Source organism: Schistocerca nitens, chromosome 5, assembly GCF_023898315.1.
Source record: "Schistocerca nitens isolate TAMUIC-IGC-003100 chromosome 5, iqSchNite1.1, whole genome shotgun sequence".
In the NCBI taxonomy this organism is placed as follows: Eukaryota; Metazoa; Arthropoda; class Insecta; order Orthoptera; family Acrididae; genus Schistocerca; species Schistocerca nitens.
Window position 1 is genome coordinate 880,903,171 of NC_064618.1, and position 24,720 is coordinate 880,927,890.

The 24,720-nt window shown below is 45.3% G+C and overlaps 1 protein-coding gene across 1 annotated transcript in view; it reads left to right on the plus strand.

Annotated features, from left to right (window-relative positions):
• The window catches only part of LOC126260790 (epithelial discoidin domain-containing receptor 1-like), a 327,821-nt gene that overhangs the window by 161,861 nt on the left and 141,240 nt on the right, over window positions 1-24,720 (plus strand). The window contains exons 5-6 of the mRNA XM_049958126.1: window positions 2,566-2,754; window positions 17,008-17,141. Coding sequence (XP_049814083.1) covers window positions 2,566-2,754; window positions 17,008-17,141 — 323 coding nt within the window. The remainder of the gene's footprint in view (window positions 1-2,565; window positions 2,755-17,007; window positions 17,142-24,720) is intronic.

Genomic DNA, 24,720 nt, shown 5'->3' on the forward strand with positions numbered 1-24,720 from the left:
TCTCATTCTGGAAACATTCCCTAGGCTGTTGCTAAGCCATGTCTCCGCAATATCCTTTCTTTCAGGAGTGCTAGTTCTGCAAGGTTCGCAGGAGAGCTTCTGTAAAGTTTGAAAGGTAGGAGACGAGATACTGGCAGAAGTAAAGCTGTGAGTACCGGGCGTGAGTCGTGCTTGCGTAGCTCAGTTGGTAGAGCACTTGCCCGCGAAAGGCAAAGGTCCCGAGTTCGAGTCTCGGTCCGGCACACAGTTTTAATCTGCCAGGAAGTTTCAGCGTAGAATTTCTTTGGCAGGAGAGACGTGAGATGTTTCGGGCATTTCATTTTACCGTTTGCCCTCGGACTCGAAATGGTGGCACCACATACGTCATTATGGGTTTCTTCTTCGCCTACAAGCAGACGCTGCAGAAACTGCGACGCACCACACGCACAGGTATGCTGTCGGATAGAATCGCCGTGTTGCACCATAACGCCCGCCCCCATACGGCCAATCGGACGAAGGCTACATTTCAGCGAATTGGTTGGGAAACGCTGCAACACCCTACGTGTAGCCCGGAACTTTCAGCGTGTGATTTTGATATCTTTGGCGATCTCAAGAAAGGCATGCGTAGATATCAGTTTCAGTCGGACGGAGAAGTGTAAAAGTGTATACGGTTGTGGATGCGTCAGCGGTCGACCGCGTTATACGAAACGGGAATTTATCGTCACGGTTGCTTGACGTATTAATGTATTAACGGGTCTGGTGATTACGTTTGAGTGCACCCATTTCGTGGTCGCGTTGTAGCGGTGTTTGGGTTTTGATTTGATTGCCGCTCTTACCTTAGCAGATATACTTAATAGCGCTTTATTGGCACAAGACAAATGTCACTGAAGATATACACGCGTGATGTATTTTAAATTTTTACATCATTTTCCCGTGGAATTAGAGCCTGATTATGTGTATGCCAGTGTATCTCTTATCGTTGCCGGCCGGAGTGGCCGAGCGGTTCTAGTCGCTACAGTCTGCAACTGCGCGACCGCTATGGTCGCAGGTTCGAATTCTCCCTCGGGCATGGATCTGTGTGATGTCCTTAGGTTAGTTAGGTTTAAGTAGTTCTAAGTTCTAGGGGACTGATGACCTCAGATGTTAAGTCCCATAGTGGTCAGAGCTATTTGAACCAATTTTCCTTATTGTTGTGATCTGTTGATACGTGTGGTGGCAGGTGTAAAATACAAGGAGCGAAAAGCAATTTAGAATTTGTACAGAAACCAAATGGCCGTTATAACAGTCGAGGGACACAAAAGGGATGCAGTGGTTGTGAAGGGAGTGAGACAGGGCTGTAGCCTATCCCCGATGTTATTCAATCTGTATATTGAGCAAGCAGTAAAGGAAAAAAAGAAAAATTTGGAGTAGCAATTGAAATCCATGGAGAAGAAATAAAACCTTTGAGGTTTTCCGACCACACTGTAATTCTGTCAGATACAGCAAAGGACTTGCAAGAGCAGCTGAACGGAATTGAGAGTGTCTTGAAAGGAGCATATAATATCAACATCAACAACACCAAAACGGGGGTAATGGAATGTAATCAAATTAAATCAGTTGATGCTGAGGGAATTAGATTAGGAAATGAGACACTTAAAGTAGTAGATGAGTTTTGCTATTTGGGCAGCAAAATGACTGATGAGTCCAAGTAGAGAGTATATAAAATGTAGACTGGCTATGGGAAGGAAAGCGTTTCTGAAGAAGAGGAATTTGTTAACATCTGATATGGATTTAACTGTCAAGAAGTCTTTTCTGAAAGTATTTGTATGGAGCGTAGCCATGTATGGAAGTGAAATATGGGAAGCGTGGAGAGAGACCAAGAGATGACTACACTAAGCAGATTCAGAAGATGTAGGTTGCAGTAGTTGCCGGCCGTGGTCGCCGAGCGGTTCTAGGCGCTACAGTCTGGAACCGATCGCCGCTACGGTCGCAGGTTCGATTCCTGCCTCGGGCATGGATGTGTGTGATGTCCTTAGGTTAGTTAGATTTAAGTAGTTCTAAGTTCTAGGGGACTGATGACCTTAGAAGTTAAGTCCCATAGTGCTGAGAGCCATTCGAACCATTTTTTTGCAGTAGTTACTCGGAGATGAATAGGCTTGCACAGGTCAGAGTAGCACGAAGAGCTGCATCATACTAGCCTCTGGACTGAAGACCAGAACATGAACAACGCAATAATAAAGTTCATTTAACACGGACAGAGAAGAAATTGCACCATATGAATTGGTTGCAGATTGTTTTTTTATATGATTTTGGCACCCTACACATTGGAGATAAAGTAATGGAGTGATGACCGTAGCTTAGTTGATGAAATGCCTGTAGCTGTGTGTAGGCACTATTCGGCTAGTATGCCCCTGTAGACCCATGTCAGCTTCATTACAGTCACTCGAAGTAGTGGTGGAAAGTTTTGAGACTGTGTTTTGCACTGTGACACAGTCCTTCCCCCAGTAGAAGATAAAGTGCCCTCGTCTCTCTGAGCCCCCCCTCAGAGTTAGTCATTACAGTAGAGTGGTGTCCAGAGTGGGCTAACGGCGCGCTGCCCTCCGGCAGAGAGCGTGCTGAGCTACTCTGCGCCGCGCGGCGACCGCTGGTCCCCGGAGCTGCGGCTGGAGGACCTCAGCTACGACGGCGGGCTGGACGGCCGCGGGGTCACGGCCGCCGGCCTGGGGCAGCTCGTCGACGGCAGGCTCGCCAGCGACGGCGGGGGCGGCGGGGGCGGCGCGCAGCCGTGGCGGCCCGGTGAGTCAAGTGGAATTGTCGTCGTAGAAGGGATTTCCCTTTAAAACCCGGCGTTGCGTCCCCATCTGCGGAGGACGTCCGATTCACACCCTGCCTCGCTAGGCCATGGTGTCAATCGGACTTCGACAAAGCTACGATCCCGCTTGAAAATGTCACCGCAGATAGGGGAAGAAACGTCGGGTTTTATACTGAAATCCCTTCCACCATAATAGCCCCGTATATTTTATTGCCGCGCGGGGTAGCCGCGAGGTCTCAGACGCCTCGTCACGGTTCGCGCGGCTTCCCCCGTCGGAGGTTCGAGTCCTCCCTCGGGCATGTGTGTGTGTGTGTTGTCGTTAGCGTAAGTTAGTTTAAGGGGAGTTGGAACGCCCTATCCCGACAGTGTTAAATTTAGTGACTTGGCTTCCCTGTATTTCAGGAACCACTGTAGCCATTGACATGAAACTGTTACAGGACATTAAACCGAATGTTCTGAAAATTCTTCTTTCTAAAATTCAGTCTTGATCACAAGACGTATGCTTCAAGAACATAGGTGACCGGTTTCGGTCATATCACATGACCATCATCAGACCCATGGCAACCTTCGAAGACGATAGGTGGAGCACTGTTCTCAGCTGCCAGTTGACATCACACCAGCTGAGAAGAGTCCTCCACTTACCATCTTCGAAGGTTGCCATGGGTCTGTGATGATGGTCATGCGATATGACCGAAACCGGTCACCTATGTTCTTGAAGCATACGTCGTGTGATCAAGACTGAGTTTTTGAAAGAAAAATTGTTAAAAATTTTTGATCACTGTTTCACAATGTTTATTAAAATTGTTCGAATGTTCTGAGTCTACTGAACTTCAATAATTGCGTTTCAGCCACTGCTTCCGGAAATGCAACTTTTAATTGCACGGTTAAAATTTTGTGTACTTTTTTGTACGTTAACCTAAATAATTTTAATTATACGTAACATTATGTTCTTCTTTTAGTTCAATAGACTCATGATACGTATGTTATTACTCCCTGAAAACTTGAATACTCTCCTCGAAGTGGTTTCTGAGATTTAGGGAAAATGTAACAGAAAACGTAAATTTTCAGGAACGGCTTCTAAAGTTTCAAAAGACTGTACCTCACTTAGCATGTGGTTAATTTTTTTGTTTTTCGTCACTCAGAAGCACCCAGCACCACGCTGTATATCATCCTCTTCTTCTTTTTCCAAGTTTTTCCTTCTTTTCTTCTTTCTAGAATTCTTAGTGACCAACTGTGCTGCATACTCTGCTTTATCAATGCGAACCTCGTCCACCCATGCAAGTTCTCGGATGCAGTTTGCTCCAGTATTAATTCCCATATGCTGTGGCATTTTCACCCTACCAATGTTGCCATCATTAAAAGCAATAACAGCATTACTAACCTCTCATTTAGTGTCTTCATTACAACAAAATTTTTTTTTTGTAAGTGAGTCCATATAAGATTATTCAACGACTTAGGGATCCTGAGTCTGACCATGCAGACACTTCAACGACTCATTGGGATTTTGAGTCTGACGATGCAGACACTTCTCCAGTAATTCAGCATTTGCCAGGTCTCTGTAAATAGGTTTTATGATATCAGTCACTGGTGCTGGGATGGAATGTTTATGGCTGTGTGAACTGTTTGAGTGCTGGGCATTGCGGTAATTGCACCATGAATCAGATCCAAAGGTGGGTACTGGTTTTTCATCAGCTGACAGTCTGTGGAAGAAGGTAGCCCATACTGCCTGCTTCATTTTCAACAAATCCTCAGTATTATTTCTGATGCCCACCCCATAATACTGCTATAGTTCATCAATCATTTTGTCTGTCAGCCTGCTTCTTATGGTTTTACCATCAGAAACTTCCTTTTCTCTCAAACTTTGTTTCAACTTCCTCAAACTGGTTCCCATCCTCTTCTGGACACGGCCAACACATTCCAGTTTTGTAATAATCTCCTCACCATAAGGCTGAGCGGTTACTATTCACCATTCCCTGATCTACACTTATAACAATGTTTGCTTATCTATTACCTTTCCAGTATCCAAACTGGTCACCATAGCAACAGAATTCTTACAGCTGTAGTCGCAGTTCTGCCAAGTGCCATCAAAAGCTACTGGTATGTCAGTCATACCATCATTTATTTCAACAGCTTCGTTTGCAGCACCCTTCATTGACTCGCATGCAACAGATTCCACAGTAGCTCCAATAAATCCTGCATACTTGTCGATCTACTAGGTGGGCGTGGCATATTCATCAAGGGACACATTGGCTCTGCTGCAGTGTGTCCTCAGTCCATAAAACCACCTAACATTTACTTCAAAATAATTATCTTTACACTTATCAGAATTCCAAAATGAATGAGTTTATTTACAACTGGCACAATTAATGATACCTTTTCTGGCTAGTCCATCTGATACCTCACTGTCTTCATGTAAACTAACTGGTCCTCCACATGTTTTACAACACACATTCACCTAACACCCTTCTTAGGATGTATAAATCTATCAGAAAATAACCTAACCTACCATTTACATCACTTTCGTTTTGAGAAAATTGTGTATCACAAAGTTTTATTTTAATCTTCGAAGTACAAATGGGTGTTTCTGTAGATACTGACGAGTTTCCCCGTATTTCGTTGTCTGTTACTTCACACGCCACATGTTGAATACAATGTTTCCCTTTATTCGATAATCTATTACCATGAAACCCACGTTTCTTAAAAACGCTTCGTTTTGCCGTCATACTTTACCTTTTGAGAGATTTACCAACCTATCACTTTTTCTCGGGAAAAGTTATCACTTCAACATACAACGCATGTTTATATTATGAAACGATACGATACTGTTTATAACAGTGCTATCAATACAAACACGTAATTTAACCTTTATAACACAGAAATCCACAGCCTTCTATATAAAAAGTTACCGACTTCATTAGATCTTGAAGTAATGCATGTAAAAATTTTAGCAAATTCAAACGATGTAGATTATATTTTTAAAAAATAAAATAAAATACTTTCCATGCGAGTTTATAAGTGATATATATATATATATATATATATATATATATATATATATATATATATATATATCATTTTATTCGGAAAATTGCAAATTTTATAATGAGATAAAAATCCGAAAATGTGAAAATAATTTTTTTCCGTTCTAACTCCCCTTAAGTTAGATTAAGTTTTGTGTAAGTCTAGGGACTGCTGAGCTAAGCAGTTTGGTCCTATAGGAACTTGCCACCACCACCAATATTTTATTAACCGTGTTCTCCTCACTGTACACAACATTACAGAAAGAAAACCGTCAGTCTGTCGACGTGATATTTCACGCTTTCTTGCTGAATGTCACTGTTAACAAGTTGCCATATTCGCAGCGTAGTCGCCATTTTCTCTTCATACAATGTTCAGACAACTTTCGTTGGTGCTATAACCGAATTGTTTGTAAATTCTCGCTTTATAAAAAGAGCTAATATTACATTCGCTCGACCTATCTGGTGGCACGCGGCTAATTAGGAATTTAATACTTAAGAATATGGTTAAAAATAAACATTATATTCGAAATAAATTAATAAGGCAGCAGGTTCTCCCTCAACTGTAATTAATATGAGCTTTACATACTTGTCTCCTGTAACTGCCTTCCAATTTTAAGGCCCTTTTAGATAATAAAGCATTAACTCTGAAATTATTTTTGAAATCTCGTAGGGGTCATGAATTAATTGATTTGTTAATATTCTCTAAATTGCAAAGAATGTAATGAGGCCATGTACACTATTTCCATTTCAACAGTCGCACACTTTTGCAGCAACAGACTATACTGACACATTTTCCTTAATCGATTGCATTCTTCGGAAAACCAGAAATGAGGGGCGTTTCACAATGGTCACAATTAATTTTAGAATACAGGGTGTTTCAAAAAGGTTTTTACAACTTTGAAAATTCATATAAATTAATTCATAGTACCTACAGAGGTGATTGTAGTGTCAATTTGTAGCGAAATACATCAAGTTTTGTCTCGCGTAGTTCGCTAGTGCCGAATGATACCGTAAGGAGCGCTAGCGGCACTTGCGTTAAAGATGGCTGCCTTCACTGGATCCGGGCGTGCTAGCTGTGCGTTTCCTTTGAAGAGTCGAAGTCGGCGACAACAGTTCAGCGAAATCTCCGTAACAAGTGTGCTGTAGATCCTCCTAGTGGGCTTACAGTTTATGAGTGGCATAAATGTTTTGTAGGAACAGGGTGCTCGGTAAGACATGGGAAGTCATCAGGTCATCCAAGCACGTCTGACGACGTCGTTGAGCGAGTGAGACAGTGTTTTGTCAGCAGCCCTACGAAATCGACCTGGCGCGCATCTCGCGGACTGCAGATCCCACATACGATTGTTTGGCGTGTGTTGAGAAACCGTTTGCATCTGAAACCGTACAAATGGACGATCGTACAAGCAATAAAAGACAATGATAAAATTGCTCGCAAGACCTTCTGTGTGGCTGTGTTAAATCGATTACATGAGGATGAACATTTCTTGGACAAAATCATCTTTTCTGACGAGTCGACTTTTCACTTAAAGTGGCAAGGTTAGCACACGTAACTGTACGATTTGGGGCAGTAAAAATCCACATTAAGCATTGCAACACGTTCGTGATTGCCCTAAAATGACGATTTTTGTGCACTGAGCAAGAACAAAGCGTACGGGCCGTTTTTCCGTGAGAGAACCATCAACGGGATAGTGTATCTGGATGTGTTACAACAATTTTGGGTACCACAGATCGATAAGGATGACCAAGAACGACATGTTTACTTCACGCAAGACCGTGCACCACCCGACTACCTGGTTGACGTCCGGAATTTTCTGAGTGACCGCTTTCCAGGTCAATGGATTGGGCGTAATGCGCCAATTGCGTGGCCCCCATGCTCCCCAGACCTGACACGACTCGATTTTTTTGTGGGGATTCATCAAGGATATCGTGTTTGTACTTCCTGTGCCGGTTTCTCTATCTTAACTTAGAGCAACAATTTACGCCGCCACTGAGCAAGTTACACCTGCAATGCTACAGCGAGTTTGGGAAGAAATTGACTTCCGTTTGGATTTGTGCAGGATAAACAAAGGAAGCCACATACAACGTCTTTAGTTTAAGGTCAAAAAACTTGATGTGTTTCCCTACGAAATAACACTAAACCCAGCTCTATATCTTCTTTCAATAAATAGATATGGCTCTTTAATATCCTAAAGTCCTTTTTGAAACACCCTGTATTCTGTAGTGACCAGCGAGTAATGTCAGTAACCGGAACGATTCATACTCCGCGCGTGCCACTGCTCTGTATCGTTACGTGGTCTCTGGCCACCACCAGAGGTAAGCAAACTCAGTAACGTTTCATACCGAACTGTGAACGGCGTGCAACATGCAGAGTCTACAAGGTGAGCGACGACGCCTGCGCAAGACGCTTAGGGAAGTTGTCGGAACATCGTGTAAAGAGAAAGTCACAAATCAGGTGCAAATACAGGAACTGTAACTCTTTCTGTCGACCGGTTTCAAGCTGTCCTCCATCCTCTCCTCCATGTAATGTGTCGATTTTTTCATCTCCACGTAACCATTTTACCCAGGGGCCACTGTACCCTATTTCACACATCCTAGTTTTCCTCACTCCTTATCTCTTTTCTCAGTTGCTCTTTTTACCGTAAGGTTAATTATTTCTGGATGCTAGAGATTATTTTTTCGCGTCAGTTTCTCGCTAAGTGCCCTTCTTTGCCAGCGCCTTCACCTCAGAGTACCACTTCCACACGACGTCCTCACTTACTTGTTCGATATGTAGCCAACCTCTGCCTTTCCTACAATTTTTAACTGCTACATCTGCCTCAAGTACCACCAATGTAATCCATTAATCTTTTAACACATGCCCTATCATACTGTTTTCCAAATTCTTTCTATCCTCATTACGTATCATCGGACCCCCTAATTTTCACTATCCTTCTGTAGCACCACTTCTCAAGCAGCATGTTTCTCTTCTGTTTCAGTCTTGTTCCACTCCGTATTTCACTACCATACAGTGCTGTGCACCAAAAGTACATTCTCAGTAATTTCTTGCTCAAATTAAGGTTAATGTTTGGTATTATTAGATTTCTGTTGACTAGGAATGCCCTCTTCGCCTGTACCACGCTGCTTTGTAGATCTTCCTTACTTCGTCCGTCATGGGTTATTTGCTCGCTATGTAGCAGAAATATTCCACATCTTCCGATTCGTGGCCTCCAATTTTGATTTTACGTTCTGTTCAACAGGTTTCCTATGTCTACTTCACGTTCATTTAGTTCAGTAATGTCATCAACAAATTCTGTGGTTTGTATCTTTCCATTCTGAAGTGTAATCCCAATCATGAACTATTCTTACATTTCCGTCACTGCTTCTTCGGTGCACAGACGGGACAATGAAGGATACAAGATTACGCCTCTGTCTTATACCCTCTCTAACCTGGGCACTTCGTTCTTGATCACAGCATGTATCCCACTATACCCAACGTCTACCACTATCTTCTGTCCTCACCACTTCTTTTTGTACTTGTTCATTTCGGTCTTGACCTGGTCACTTGCCTTTCCTGCTTCCCTCTATTTCTGTCGGTCCACCTTTCACGGCTGTACAAATCTGCGCTGAACAGGTACGATTCCCTGAAGTTTTTTTCTGGTTCCACATTAATGTATATTAGCAGTAGAACTCTTTTGCTGAAGAAGAAAAGACAGTTCCTTCTTGTGCTGTTTGAGGCTTTCCCGGTGCTGCATCTGCTTGATAGGTTCCCGGGCATTACGCCGGATAATATTGTAAAACCCGCACAATATTTCAGCGAGACAACTGCCCGCCATCTTCAAGTGCTACTGTCGCGTCGCTGGGAAGCTCGCCAATTTATATGTTGGCTTTCTAGAACAGTGTGGGCGCCAGCGGGGACATAACGTCAGCCGCAGATTAGCAACCGCACCGAGTCAACGCAGATGGGAAGCCTCAGCGCAGATGCTTAAATCGCGCGCCAACACCTCGCGCGCGCGAACGGGGTCCTTCGCTCCCGGCCGCATTTTCCAGCGCCGCGGCGCGCTTCCGCAGACCGCGACCCGTTTCTCCAGCAGAGGGCTCTGGTATTCGACGCCGTCTACGATTGGTCTTCGATGACGTTAAGCCCCGCTGGCGCCTGCGCTGTTCTAGAAAGCCAGCATATAAATTTGCGAGCTTCTCAGCGACGCGACTCCCCCTACTCCAGGTCCCCCCCCCTCCTCCCCCCACATCTGCCTTGGTTCAGGAGTGCCATCTTTGTGCCGCCTTTTTCGTGCAGTGTTTTACAGTGTGTTTTTCCAGTGAGTGCTCCGTGTTGTGTCTTTTGGGAAGTGTTGCGAACAGCCCTCATACTGTCGCTGGGTGTGCATTTTTTTTATCTCTTGCGAACAGAAACCAGACTGTCGCCATGTTTTTTTAATTGTGTGTCTACTATGTTACTTGTCTGATTCCTGTGTATTTTAACAACATTGCCAACCCCTTTTGCTTTCTGTTTTACCTTTCCGCATTTTTACGCCATTCTTCACTTTAAATCACCATTTTATCGCCTGTTTTTTCTTGTTTCCTTCTTCTTCCTTTTTTAAACAAAAGTCTGTAGGCTGTAGAGCAGCGTAGTAAGCTGCTGCCAGCCCGCCCCCTTCGGGGGGAATTGAAAATCAATAAAGAAGAAAAAAAAAGCGACGCGACAGTAGCACCTGAAGATGGCGGGCAGTTGTCTCGCTGAAATATTGTGCGGTTTTTACAATATTACCCGGCCTAATTCCCGGGAACCTATCAAGCCAATTCCTTCTTGTCTCAAGACGTGTCTCATCGATCGATCTTTTTTTGTCAAGTTGTCGTATAAATTTCTTTTTTCTCCAGTTCGATCCAGAACCTTGTCATTAGTTGCTCAATCTATCCATCCTGACTTCAGCATTGTTCTGTCGCACCACATTTCAACAGCTTCTGCTCTCTTCTTGTGTGAAAGTTTATCGTGCGCGTCTCGCTTCCGTACGAGAAAACTCTCTGGAGAAATAGCTTCAGAAACGACTTTCTAACACTTTAATTAATATTCGATGTTATCAAGTTTCTCTTTTTCAGAAATACTTTCTTTGCCATACCCAGTGTACCTAATATATAGTGTCTAGTTCTGATGTCATCAGTTATTTTGCTTTCCAAATAACAAAACTGATCTACTGCCTTTAGTGCTGCATTTCCTAGTCTGATTCCCTCAGTATTGCCCGCTTTAATCCGAATGCAAACGGTGTTATTCGCAAAAGTTCTGCTTCATCTACATCTATATCTACATACATACTCCACAATCCACCATACGGTGCGTGGCGGAGGGTACGTCGTCCCTCAACTAGCATCTTCTCTCCCTGTTCCACTCCCAAACAGAACGAGGGAAAAATGACTGCCTATATGCCTCTCTACGAGCCATAATCCCTCTTATCTTATTTTTGTGGTCTTTCCGCGAAATATAAGTTGGCTGCAGTAAAATTGTACTGCTGTCAGCCTCAAATGCTAGTTCTCTAAATTTCCGCAGTAGCGATTCACGAAAAGAACGCCTCCTTTCCTCCAGAGACTCCCACCCGAGTTCCTGAAGCATTTCCGTAACACTCGCGTGATTATCAAACCTACCAGTAACAAATCTAGCAGCCCGCCTCTGAATTGCTTCTATGTCCTCCCTCAATCCGACCCGATAGGGATCCCAAACGCTCGAGAATAGGTCGTATTAGTGTTTTATAAGCGATCTCCTTTACATATGAACCACATCTTCCCAAAATTCTACCAATGAACCGAAGACGACTATCCGCCTTCCCCACAACTGCCATTACATGTTTGTCCCACTCCATATTGCTCTGCAATGTTACGACCAAATATTTAATCGACGTGACTGTGTCAAGCGCTACACTACTAATGGAGTATTCAAAATTACGGGATTCTTGTTTCTATTCATCTCAATTTATTTACATTTATCTATATTTAGAGTTATCTGGCATTCTTTACACCAATCATAAATCCTGTCCAACTCATCTTGTATCCTCCTACAGTCACTCAACGACGACACCTCCCCGTACACCACAGCATCATCAGCAAACATCTATATCTGCATTTATACTCCGCAAGCCACCCAACGGTGTGTGGCGGAGGGCACTTTACGAGCCACTGTCATTACCTCCCTTTCCTGTTCCAGTCGCGTATGGTTCGCGGGAAGAACGACTGTCTGACAGCCTCCGTGCGCGCTCTGATCCCTCTAATTTTACATTCGTGATCTCCTCGGGAGGTATAAGTAGAGGGAAGCAATATATTCCTCAAAAAAATGGTTCAAATGGCTCTGAGCACTATGGGACTCAACTGCTGAGGTCATTAGTCCCCTAGAACTTAGAACTAGTTAAACCTAACTAACCTAAGGACATCACAAACATCCATGCCCGAGGCAGGATTCGAACCTGCGACCGTAGCGGTCTTGCGGTTCCAGACTGCAGCGCCTTTAACCGCACGGCCACTTCGGCCGGCTCGATACCTCATCCAGAAACGCACCCTCTCGAAACCTGGCGAACAAGCTACACCGCGATGCAGAGCGCCTCTCTTGCAGAGTCTGCCACTTGAGTTTGTTAAACATCTCCGTAACGCTATCACGGTTACCAAATAACCCTGTGACGAAACGCGCCGCTCTTCTTTGGATCTTCTCTATCTCCTCCGTCAACACTATCTACTAGGTCATTTATATACACTCCTGGAAATGGAAAAAAGAACACATTGACACCGGTGTGTCAGACCCACCATACTTGCTCCGGACACTGCGTGAGGGCTGTACAAGCAATGATCACACGCACGGCACAGCGGACACACCAGGAACCGCGGTGTTGGCCGTCGAATGGCGCTAGCTGCGCAGCATTTGTGCACCGCCGCCGTCAGTGTCAGCCAGTTTGCCGTGGCATACGGAGCTCCATCGCCGTCTTTAACACTGGTAGCATGCCGCGACAGCGTGGACGTGAACCGTATGTGCAGTTGACGGACTTTGAGCGAGGGCGTATAGTGGGCATGCGGGAGGCCGGGTGGACGTACCGCCGAATTGCTCAACACGTGGGGCGTGAGGTCTCCACAGTACATCGATGTTGTCGCCAGTGGTCGGCGGAAGGTGCACGTGCCCGTCGACCTGGGACCGGACCGCAGCGACGCACGGATGCACGCCAAGACCGTAGGATCCTACGCAGTGCCGTAGGGGACCGCACCGCCACTTCCCAGCAAATTAGGGACACTGCTGCTCCTGGGGTATTGGCGAGGACCATTCGCAACCGTCTCCATGAAGCTGGGCTACGGTCCCGCACACCGTTAGGCCGTCTTCCGCTCACGCCCCAACATCGTGCAGCCCGCCTCCAGTGGTGTCGCGACAGGCGTGAATGGAGGGACGAATGGAGACGTGTCGTCTTCAGCGATGAGAGTCGCTTCTGCCTTGGTGCCAATGATGGTCGTATGCGTGTTTGGCGCCGTGCAGGTGAGCGCCACAATCAGGACTGCATACGACCGAGGCACACAGGGCCAACACCCGGCATCATGGTGTGGGGAGCGATCTCCTACACTGGCCGTACACCACTGGTGATCGTCGAGGGGACACTGAATAGTGCACGGTACATCCAAACCGTCATCGAACCCATCGTTCTACCATTCCTAGACCGGCAAGGGAACTTGCTGTTCCAACAGGACAATGCACGTCCGCATGTATCCCGTGCCACCCAACGTGCTCTAGAAGGTGTAAGTCAACTACCCTGGCCGGCAAGATCTCCGGATCTGTCCCCCATTGAGCATGTTTGGGACTGGATGAAGCGTCGTCTCACGCGGTCTGCACGTCCAGCACGAACGCTGGTCCAACTGAGGCGCCAGGTGGAAATGGCATGGCAAGCCGTTCCACAGGGCTACATCCAGCATCTCTACGATCGTCTCCATGGGAGAATAGCAGCCTGCATTGCTGCGAAAGGTGGATATACACTGTACTAGTGCCGACATTGTGCATGCTCTGTTGCCTGTGTCTATGTGCCTGTGGTTCTGTCAGTGTGATCATGTGATGTATCTGACCCCAGGAATGTGTCAATAAAGTTTCCCCTTCCTGGGACAATGAATTCACGGTGTTCGTACTTCAATTTCCAGGAGTGTATATTGTGAAAAGCGATGGTCCCATAACACTCCCCTGTGGCACGCCAGAGGTTACTTTAACGTCTGTAGACGTCTCTCCATTGATAACAACATGCTGTGTTCTGTTTGCTAAAAACTCTTCAATCCAGCCACACAGCTGGTCTGATATTCCGTAGGCTCTTACTTTGTTTATCAGGCGACAGTGCGGAATTGTATCGAACGCCTTCCGGAAGTCAAGAAAAATAGCATCTACCTGGGAGCCTGTATCTAATATTTTCTGGGTCTCATGAACAAATAAAGCGAGTTGGGTCTCACACGATCGCTGTTTCCGGAATCCATGTTGATTCCTACATAGTAGATTCTGGGTTTCCAAAAACGACATGATACTCGAGCAAAAAACATGTTCTAAAATTCTACAACAGATCGACGTCAGAGATATAGGTCTATAGTTTTGCGCATCTGCTCGACGACCCTTGTTGAAGACTGGGACTACCTGTGCTCTTTTCCAATCATTTGGAACCCTCCGTTCCTCTAGAGACTTGCGGTACACGGCTGTTAGAAGGGGGCAAGTTCTTTCGTGTACTCTGTGTAGAGTCGAATTGGTATCCCGTCAGGTCCAGTGGACTTTCCTCTGGTGAGTGATTCCAGTTGCTTTTCTATTCCTTTTACACTTATTTCGATGTCAGCCATTTTTAGAGAAGGAACTGCAATGCGGTCTTCCTCTGTGAAACAGCTTTGGAAAAAGGTGTTTAGTATTTCAACTTTACACGTGTCATCCTCTGTTTCAATGCCATCATCATCCCGGAGTGTCTGGATATGCTGTTTCGAGCTACTTACTGATTTAACGTAAGACCAGAACTTCCTAGGATTTTCTGTCAAGTCGGTACATAGAATTTTACTTTCGAATTCACTGAACGCTTCACGCATAGCCCTCCTTACGCTAACTTTGACATCGTTTAGCTTCTGTTTGTCTGAGAGGTTTTGGCTGCGTTTAAACTTAGAGTGAAGCTCTCTTTGCTTTCGCAGTAGTTTCCTAACTTTGTTGTTGTACCACAGTGGGGTTTTCCCGTCCCTCACAGTTTTACTCGGCACGTACCTGTCTAAAACGCATTTTACGATTGCCTTGAACTTTTTCCATAAACACTCAACATTGTCAGTGCCGGAACAGAAATTTTCGTTTTGATCTGTTAGGTATTCTGAAATCTGCCTTCTATTACTCTTGCTAAACAGATAAACCTTCCTCCCTTTTTTTATATTCCTACTAACTTCCATATTCAGGGATGCTGCAACGGCCCTATGATCACTGATTCCCTGTTCTGTACATACAGAGTCGAAAAGTTCGGGTCTGTTTGTTATCAGTAGGTCCAAGATGTTATCTCCACGAGTCGGTTCTCTGTTTAATTGCTCGAGGTAATTTTCGGATAGTGCACTCAGTATAATGTCACTCGATGCTCTGTCCCTACCACCCGTCCTAAATATCTGAGTGTCCCAGTCTATATCTGGTAAATTGAAATCTCCACCTAAGACTATAACATGCTGAGAAACTTTATGTGAAATGTATTCCAAATTTTCTCTCAGTTGTTCTGCCACTAATGCTGCTGAGTCGGGAGGTCGGTAAAAGGAGCCAATTATTAACCTAGCTCGGTTGTTGAGTGTAACCTCCACCCATAATAATTCACAGGAACTATCCACTTCTATTTCACTACAGGATAAACTACTACTAACAGCGACGAACACTCCACCACCGGTTGCATGCAATCTATCCTTTCTAAACACCGTCTGTACCTTTGTAAAAATTTCCGCAGAATTTATCTCTGGCTTCAACCAGCTTTCTGTACCTATAACGATTTCGGCTTCGGTGCTTTCTATCAGCGCTTTACCAATGCAGCTTCGACAGTTTACAATTACAATACCGATTGCTGCTTGGTCCCCGCATGTCCAGACTTTGCCCTGACCCGTTGAGGCTGTTGCCCTTTCTGTACTTGCCCAAGGCCATCTCACCTAAAAAACCGCCCAGCCCACGCCACACAACCCCTGCTACCCGTGTAGCCGCTTGTTGCGTGTAGTGGACTCCTGACCTATCCAGCGGAACCCGAAACCCCACCACCCTATGGCTTAAGTCGAGGAATCTGCAGCCCACACGGTCGCAGAACCGTCTCAGCCTCTGATTCAGACCCTCCACTCGGCTCTGTACCAAAGGTCCGCAGTCAGTCCTGTCGACGATGCTGCAGATGGTGAGCTCTGCATTCATCCCGCTAGCGAGACTGGCAGTCTTCATCAAATCAGATAGCCGCCGGAAGCCAGAGAGGATTTCCTCGGATCCATAGCGACACACATCATTGGTGCCGACATGAGCGACCACCTGCAGATGGGTGCACCCTGTACCCTTCATGGGATCCGGAAGGACCCTTTCCACATCTGGAATGACTCCCCCCGGTATGCACACGGAGTGCACATTGGTTTTCTTCCCCTCTCTTGCTGCCATTTCCCTAAGGGGCCCCATTACGCGCCTGACGTTGGAGCTCCCAACTACCAGTAAGCCCACCCTCTGCGACCGCCCGGATCTTGCAGACTGAGGGGTAACCTCTGGAACAGGACAAGCAGCCATGTCAGGCCGAAGATCAGTATCTGCCTGAGACAGAGCCTGAAACCGGTTCGTCAGAGAAACTGGAGAGGCCTTCCGTTCAGCCCTCCGGAATGTCTTTCGCCCCTTGCCACACCTTGAGACGACCTCCCACTCTACCACAGGTGAGGGATCAGCCTCAATGCGGGCAGTATCCCGGGCAACCACAGTCGTAGTCCGATCGGGGAATGAAACAGCCGCACATTGCTATCCACCCTATCCAAAAGATCATTTATGTAGATAGAAAACAACAGCGGACCTACCACACTTCCCTGGGGCACTCCAGATGATACCCTCACCTCCGATGAACACTCACCATGGAGGACAACTTCCACTTTCCCACCTGGTTGGCCAGACAGCTAAATCATTCTGCACAGTTTCTCGTTAATTCCGCCAGTTTTGTGCTGTCCATCTGAAGCCCGTAGCATCGGCTTGTCGGCCTCTACGTGTGGACACTGATGTGCTGTTTCCGTGTTGCCTGGCAGACTGGCGGTGGGTGGGCTGGCACAACGAGACCCGCCACGGCCAGCCCCTGGAGCTGGAGCTCCAGCTGGACGGCGCTAGGGAGCTGACGGCGGTGCGCCTGCACGCCCTCCACCGGCCCGACCACGGCGTCCAGGTCAGTGTCACTGGTGCCTCTGTCTCTCTCTCTCTTTCTCTCAACTGCCGTGCGGTCTGAGGCGCCTTGTCACGGTTCGCGCGGCTCCCCTCGACGGAGGTTCGAGTCCTCGCTCGGGTATGTGTGTGTGTGTGTGTGTGTGTGTGTGTGTGTGTGTGTGTGTGTGTGTGTTCGTGTGTGTGTGTGTGTGTGTGTGTGTGTGTGTGTGTGTGTGTCTGTGTCTGTGTTTTCCTTTGTTAGTTTAAGTTACATTAATTAACGTGTAAGCCTATAGACCGAAGACCTCAGCAGTTTGGTCCCGTAGGTCCTTACCACAAATTTCCAGAATTTTCTGTCTGAAAAGAAAATACTCACTCCACACTCTGAGTGTCATCTGCAAAGGCATTTCGACTGGAGAACATTGTGGTTCTGCACGACGTCGTTCCTGGTCAGATTGCATATTTATAGCCAGAGCAGTTGAAGAGAGTCAACATTATCCTTGGTCACAGAGAATGAAAAAGCACTTGATTTTGAGGCCGGGAGCCGGCCGTTGTGGCCGAGCTGTTCTAGGAGCTTCAGTCTGGAACCGCGCGACCGCTACGGTCGCAGGTTCGAATCCTGCCTCGGGCATGGATGTGCGTGATGTACTTAGGTTAGTTAGGTTTAAGTAGTTCCAAGTTCTAGGGGACTGATGACCTCAGCTGTTAAGTCCCATGGTGCTAAGAGCCATTTGAGGCCGGGAGTAAATTATGGGGAATTTAATTGGAGGTAAACCTCTATTGGTCATGCACTGCTTTATTCGCTATAATCACTACTTCATTCCCTATATTCATGAGATAACCAGCGCCGTCAAGAGAAAATGCACCGCAAGACACCATAGTCAAACAAAATATGGTCTGTGTTGTATCCAATTGGGGACTACGATCCTTTAAGCTCCTTGAGCTTTCATATGCTCGTTATCTTGTCATCTGCGATGGATTTTGTGTCCAGGTGTTTGCACGTGGAGTTGCTAGGAATGCCATTGTTTCTACTGAAAGAACCGAGTAGTCTGCCGAAAACTTTCCTTGAGGTGGGGAACATCTACGAGTTAACTGTAGTCGCGGCGCGGAGTCATCATTTGCGAGCTGTAACTCTAGTCGCAGCGCTCGATCCTGTTCGGGCTGCACCCGCTGCGTGTGTTCGGCCCGTGCATTCCGGCACGCTACGGCGACGAGCACGAGGCGCGGTCGCGGCAGCAACTCGCAGAGGATGGCGTCCAGCACTGGAGTCCAGCGCCTGCCGCCGCAGCTCCAGTACGTGCTGGCGCCACGCTACCTAGCCCGCTCCGACCTAGGAGTACGGCTCTTCTCTACTGAACTGGGTTGCCGTCGATCTGGACAGGCCGTTAACTGCTCGGGATGTTCCACTGGCTTGTGACACGAAAACTAAGGGCCACGTCAGGGTACACGTAGTTAAATGTCTAATCGCGCCTTAAGTCTGTCAGCCAAGGTCCCGTAAGTGCAGCCAACAGTGGCGACATTTTACACTATCTCGAAACTTAACGTGATCTTCAGTGCGAGTGCTTTTAATAGTTTCCATAGCAAAACTCTGTCTCGACATCCAGCAGAAAACCCTGTGGCGGCGCGGTTCTTTCCGTCCCTTTTCGACGGACCTGCACCTACCTGTGAACATTGTCTCAGCAGATCATCAGTAGGAAAGCCGTGTGAAACATACTGTACTTCGACGTGAAACAGTCTGCAATTAAAGTCACTAATCTACGTTTCGGGAGAAAGTTTTCATATGAAATGAAAGATTTGAAATTTTGTCCTCAATTAATATATTCTGACACTAAGGTGAACAAGTATCACTGCCAAGCCCGTGCTAGTCTTAACACAGTCACTTACAATGCCTTTCACTCACGTTAGCAAGTTTATGGTGTAACATTTCCCGAAAACGTAATAGCTACAAAAATACTGATTGTTTTACATCGATAATGCTCGCCAAATATTAAGTCTGTCGGTACCTAATGCAGTCACAGGTTTTTAGCCACCGACTTGCTCAATACGCCACGCGGAATATATGTGTTTTCTCGTCACAAAATTCACTTAAAAATTCCGAAATTTCAACACACACATTGGAATAATAATGCCGTCACTTTCCAACGCTTTTGATGTATGAAACACTGCTAGATCCGGCAACTTATCATTTCCATCGGAACTACTACTGCACACGTCCGATCTCTTTCATGGCTAGGCTTCGACTCCTTTCGCGAATACTCTAAGTCTTCCCTACCAGCAGAGAAAGGCGCGCGAAGAATATTGCTTTACCATTGGTCAGTTTACTCAACAGCCAATAGCAAAACAACCTTCTCACGCGTCAATCCGCGCTTTTCATCAACAACCAATAGCAAAATAGTAAACGTAACGACTGCACTTTTTACGACGTAATTATCTAATATGCTGAAGTTCTGTTTATGCATAAACCTATTTACTATTGTTATTTATACCTGAATTAACTTTCCCTTTACCATAAACTTACTTTACAAATCTATTCTACAAAAATCCCCTTGTCCATATCCATACTTCTTCGAAATGTTCCCACACTAAATCCCACTACATATTAACCTTAAAGCACACTCACGCATTATTCATACTGCTAAAACACATTTCTAACATTTTACGCACACAAAAAGACATAATAACACTTTATGAAAATACTAGAACAGTTTATGAAAAACATTCTATTACTTTAGTGCACTCTAGTGGCCACAAACGAAACTAAAATCACAGTCCCCCTATCCAATATTGTCCCCTATCGGCTGATACCTAAACTACGTGCGCGTGCAGTCTCGCGTTAGCATCTGTCACTGTCCAGCTCGGAGACACATCTCCCATTTAACGGCCTCCAAGGCAGGATCGTTATACGGCGCTACGCCTCAACCCAAAGAGATTCTGGTCGTATGTTGTAAAGTACTCTATCGACAAGACGGAGTAAATGAGTAAATGCCTTCACTACATGGAAGAACCCTGGAGATACTAAATGGTATCAGATACATTATATAATGGTAAGACAGAGATTTAGGAACCAGGTTTTAAATTGTAACACATTTCCAGGGGCAGATGTGGACTCTGACCACAATCTATTGGTTATGACCTGTAGATTAAAACTGAAGAAACTGTAAAAAGGTGGGAATTTAAGAAGATGGGACCTGGATAAATTGAAAGAACCAGAGGTTGTAGAGAGTTTCAGGGAGAGCATAAGGGAACAATTGACAGGAATTGGGGAAAGAAATACAGTAGAAGAGGAGTGGGTAGCTTTGAGGGATGAAATAGTGAAGGCAGCAGAGGATCAAATAGGTAAAAAGACGAGGGCTAGTAGAAATCCTTGGGTAACAGAAGAAATATTGAATTTAATTGATGAAAGGAGAAAATATAAAAATGCAGTAAATGAAGCAGGCAAAAAGGAATACAAACGTCTCAAAAATGGGATCGACAGGAAGTGCAAAATGGCTAAGCAGGGATGGCTAGAGGATAAATATAAGGATATAGAGGCTTATCTCACTAGGGGTAAGATAGATACTGCCTACAGGAAAATTAAAGAGACCATTGGAGAAAAGAGAACCACATATATGAACATCAAGAGCTCAGGTGGAAACCCAGTTCTAAGCAAAGAAGGGAAAGCAGAAAGGTGGAAGGAGTATATAGAGGGTTCATACAAGGGCGATGTACTTGAGGACAGTATTATGGAAATGGAAGAGGATGTAGATGAAGATGAAATTGGAGATACGATACTGCGTGAAGAGTTCGACAGAGCACTGAAAGACCTGAGTCGAAACAAGGCCCCCGGAGTAGACAACATTTCATTAGAACTACTGACGGCCTTGGGAGTGACAGTCCTGAAAGAACTCTACCATCTGGTGAGCAAGATGTATGAGCCAGGCGAAATACCCTCAGACTTCAAGAAGAATATAATAATCTAAATCCCAAAGAAAGCAGATGTTGACAGATGTGAAAATTACCGGACTATCAGTTTAATAAGTCACGGCTGCAAATTACTGACGCGAATTCTTTACAGACTAATGGAAAAACTAGTAGAAGCCGACCTTGGAGAAGATCAGTTTGGATTCCATAGAAATATTGGAACACGTGAGGCAATACTGACCCTACGGCATATCTTAGAAGCTAGATTAAGGAAAGGCAAACCTACGTTTCTAGCATTTGTAGACTTAGAGAAAGCTTTTGACAATTTTGACTGGAATACTCTCTTTCAAATTCTGAAGGTGGCAGGGGTAAAATATAGGGAGCGAAAGGCTATTTACAATTTGCATAGAAACCAAATGGCAGTTATAAGAGTTGACGGGCATGAAAGGAAAGCAGTGGTTGGGAAGGGAGTGAGGCAGGGTTGTAGCCTCTCCCCGATGCTATTCAATCTGTATATTGAGCAAGCAGTGAAGGAAACAAAAGAAAAATTCGGTGTAGGTATTAAAATCCATGGAGAAGAAATAAAAACTTTGAGGTTCGCCGATGACATTGTAATTCTGTCAGAGGACTTGGAAGAGCAGTTGAACGGAATGGATGGTGTCTTGAAGGGAGGATATAAGATGAACATCAACAAAAGCAAAACGAGGATAATGGAATGTAGTCGAATTAAGTCGGGTGATGTTGAGGGTATTAGATTAGGAAATGAGACACTTAAAGTAGTGAAGGTGTTTTGGTATTTGGGGAGCAAAGTAACTGATGATGGTCGAAGTAGAGAGGATATAAAATGTAGACTGGCAATGGCAAGGAAAGCGTTTCTGAAGAAGAGAAATTTGTTAACATCGAGTATTGATTTAAGTGTTAGGAAGTCGTTTCTGAAAGTATTTGTGTGGAGTGTAGCCATGTATGGAAGTGAAACATGGACGATAAATAGTTTAGACAAGAAGAGAATAGAAGCTTTCGACATGTGGTGCTACAGAAGAATGCTGAAGATAAGGTGGGTAGATCACATAACTAATGAGGAGGTGTTGAATAGGATTGGGGAGAAGAGAAGTTTGTGGCACAACTTGACTAGAAGAAGGGATCGGTTGGTAGGACATGTTCTGAGGCATCAAGGGATCACCAATTTAGTATTGGAGGGCAGCGTGGAAGGTAAAAATCGTAGAGAGAGACCAAGAGATGAATACACCAAGCAGATTCAGAAGGATGTAGGTTGCAGTAGGTACTGGGAGATGAAGAAGCTTGCACAGGATAGAGTAGCATGGAGTGCTGCATCAAACCAGTCTCAGGACTGAAGACCACAACAACAACAACACATGCGATAGCAATGCATAAAGGTACTGATGACAGTGGCACTAAAGCAGAGTTACTAAACACGATTTTCCGAAATGCCTTCACTAAGGAACACGATATTCCACAATTCAAATCAAGAACTGCAAGATTAGTAAGTTATTGTTAGACGTAGATATCCACGGTGTAGGGAAGCACATTAAATCACCTAATAAAGGCAAGACGTCAAGTCCAGATTGCATACCAGTGAGATTCCTTTCGAGAATATGCTTCTACAGAAGCTTCAAAGTAATCAATCATATAGAACTGCTAGCTAGCAGAAATATCCGTACCTAAAGACCTGAAAGTTGCAGAGGTCACATCAATAAGAAAGAGGAGTAATGACCTGATTTACGGACCTTTATCACTAACATTGATTTGCAGCAGGATTTAGGAACGTATACTGTGTTCGAACATTATGAATTACTTCGAAGAAAACGATTGATTTTCAGATTGGCAACACGCATCCACAAAATATCGTTCTTGTGAAACACAGCTAGTTGTTTATCCTCAGGAAGTAATGAGTGCTATCGACAGGGGCGTCAAATTGGTTCCATACTTTCAGATTTTCATGAGGCTTCTGACACCGTACCTCAGAAACGACTTCTAATCAAATTGCATGCCTAAGGAGTATCGTCTCAGCTGTGCGATTAGATTCAGGCAGGTGACAATTTGCAGTAACTGACGGAAAGTCATCGAGTAAAACAGAAGTGGTTTCTGGCGTTTCGCAGGGACGTGTTATAGACCCTCTGTTGTTCTTGATCTAGATAATCGATTTAGGAGACAATCTGAGCAGACATCTTTGATTGTTAGCAGATCTTGCTGTCGTTTACCGTCTTGTAAAGCCACCGGATGATCAAAACCAATCGCAAAATGATTTAGACAAAATATATGTATTGTGCAAAAAAAAAAAAAAAAAAAAAAAACCTGCTCAGTGACTAAACAATGAGAAGTGTGAAGTCATGGACATGCATACTAGAAGGAGTCCGTTAAAGGAATGTACAAGGGTCGTTCAGCAAGTAATTCCCAACTTTTTTTTTTTTTAAGTCATTAATATCCATAGACAAACTTCCTTGTTGGTGCTTCACATTTGATGTTTGTTCTGTGCGCTGGTGAAGTTTCGAACCGTTCTTAGCTGATAGCAGAGCCGTAGTACAGCGTCAAAATGGCGTCTCCATACGACTCAAGTTACAAGCAGTATGCTGTTACTGAATTCTTCTGCGAAGAAAAAGAAACCGTGGTGAACATCCATCAACGTTTGTGTACAGTGTATGGTGATGCTCCAGTTGACAGTACAGCTGGGCGATGGGTAAGGAAAGTTACAGCGTCAGGAAATGCTGAAACAGAGCTCCATGATCAGCCACGCTCGGGACGTCCTGTCACAGCCACTGCTCCAGACATGCTGAGTCATGCGGATGCCATTATTCCTGCCGACCGGCCCATCACAGCTCGACAATTGGCTCTACAGTTGTCGGTCAGCACTGGAAGTGGGTCTGCAACGATCGAGACTCTCGGATACTCAAAGTGGTGGTCACGATGGTTCCACGAATGCTCACAGCGGACCGCAAGATTCAAAGAAAGGCCATTTCATCTGAATTGTTGGAGCGTTTTGAGACTGACGGAGAGGCCTTTCTGTCACGGATCGTTACGGGGGACGAAAGCTGGGTGCAACATTTAGCGCCGGAAACAAAAAGACAGTTCATTGAGTGGCATCATACTCATTCACAAGAAAAGAAGAAATTCAAGACAACCTCCTCTAAGATTGTGATGGCGACATTCTTGTGGATGTGATTCCAAGGGAGTCAACCATCAATTCAGAGGCGTACGTGAAGACTCTGAGCCGGCCGAAGTGGCCGTGCGGTTAAAGGCGCTGCAGTCTGGAACCGCGAGACCGCTACGGTCGCAGGTTCGAATCCTGCCTCGGGCATGGATGTTTGTGGTGTCCTTAGGTTAGTTAGGTTTAACTAGTTCTAAGTTCTAGGGGACTAATGACCTCAGAAGTTGAGTCCCATAGTGCTCAGAGCCATTTTTTTGAAGACTCTGAATAAACTCAACAACCATTTCCGACGTGTTCGATCGGACAAGAATCCAGCAGAAATCTTGCTCCAGCACCATAATGCACGCCTACACACAAGTCTGACAACCCAGGAATCCATCGCCAAATTGGGTTGCCTTGTCCACCCTACATTCCAGACCTGGCACCCTCGGACTTCCATCTCTTTGGGACGCTTAAAGATTCGGGTGTGGATGTCAGGAGCTTGAACGTGGTAGGGAAACTAGAAAATCTGAAAAGGGAAATGCAAAGGCTCAATATT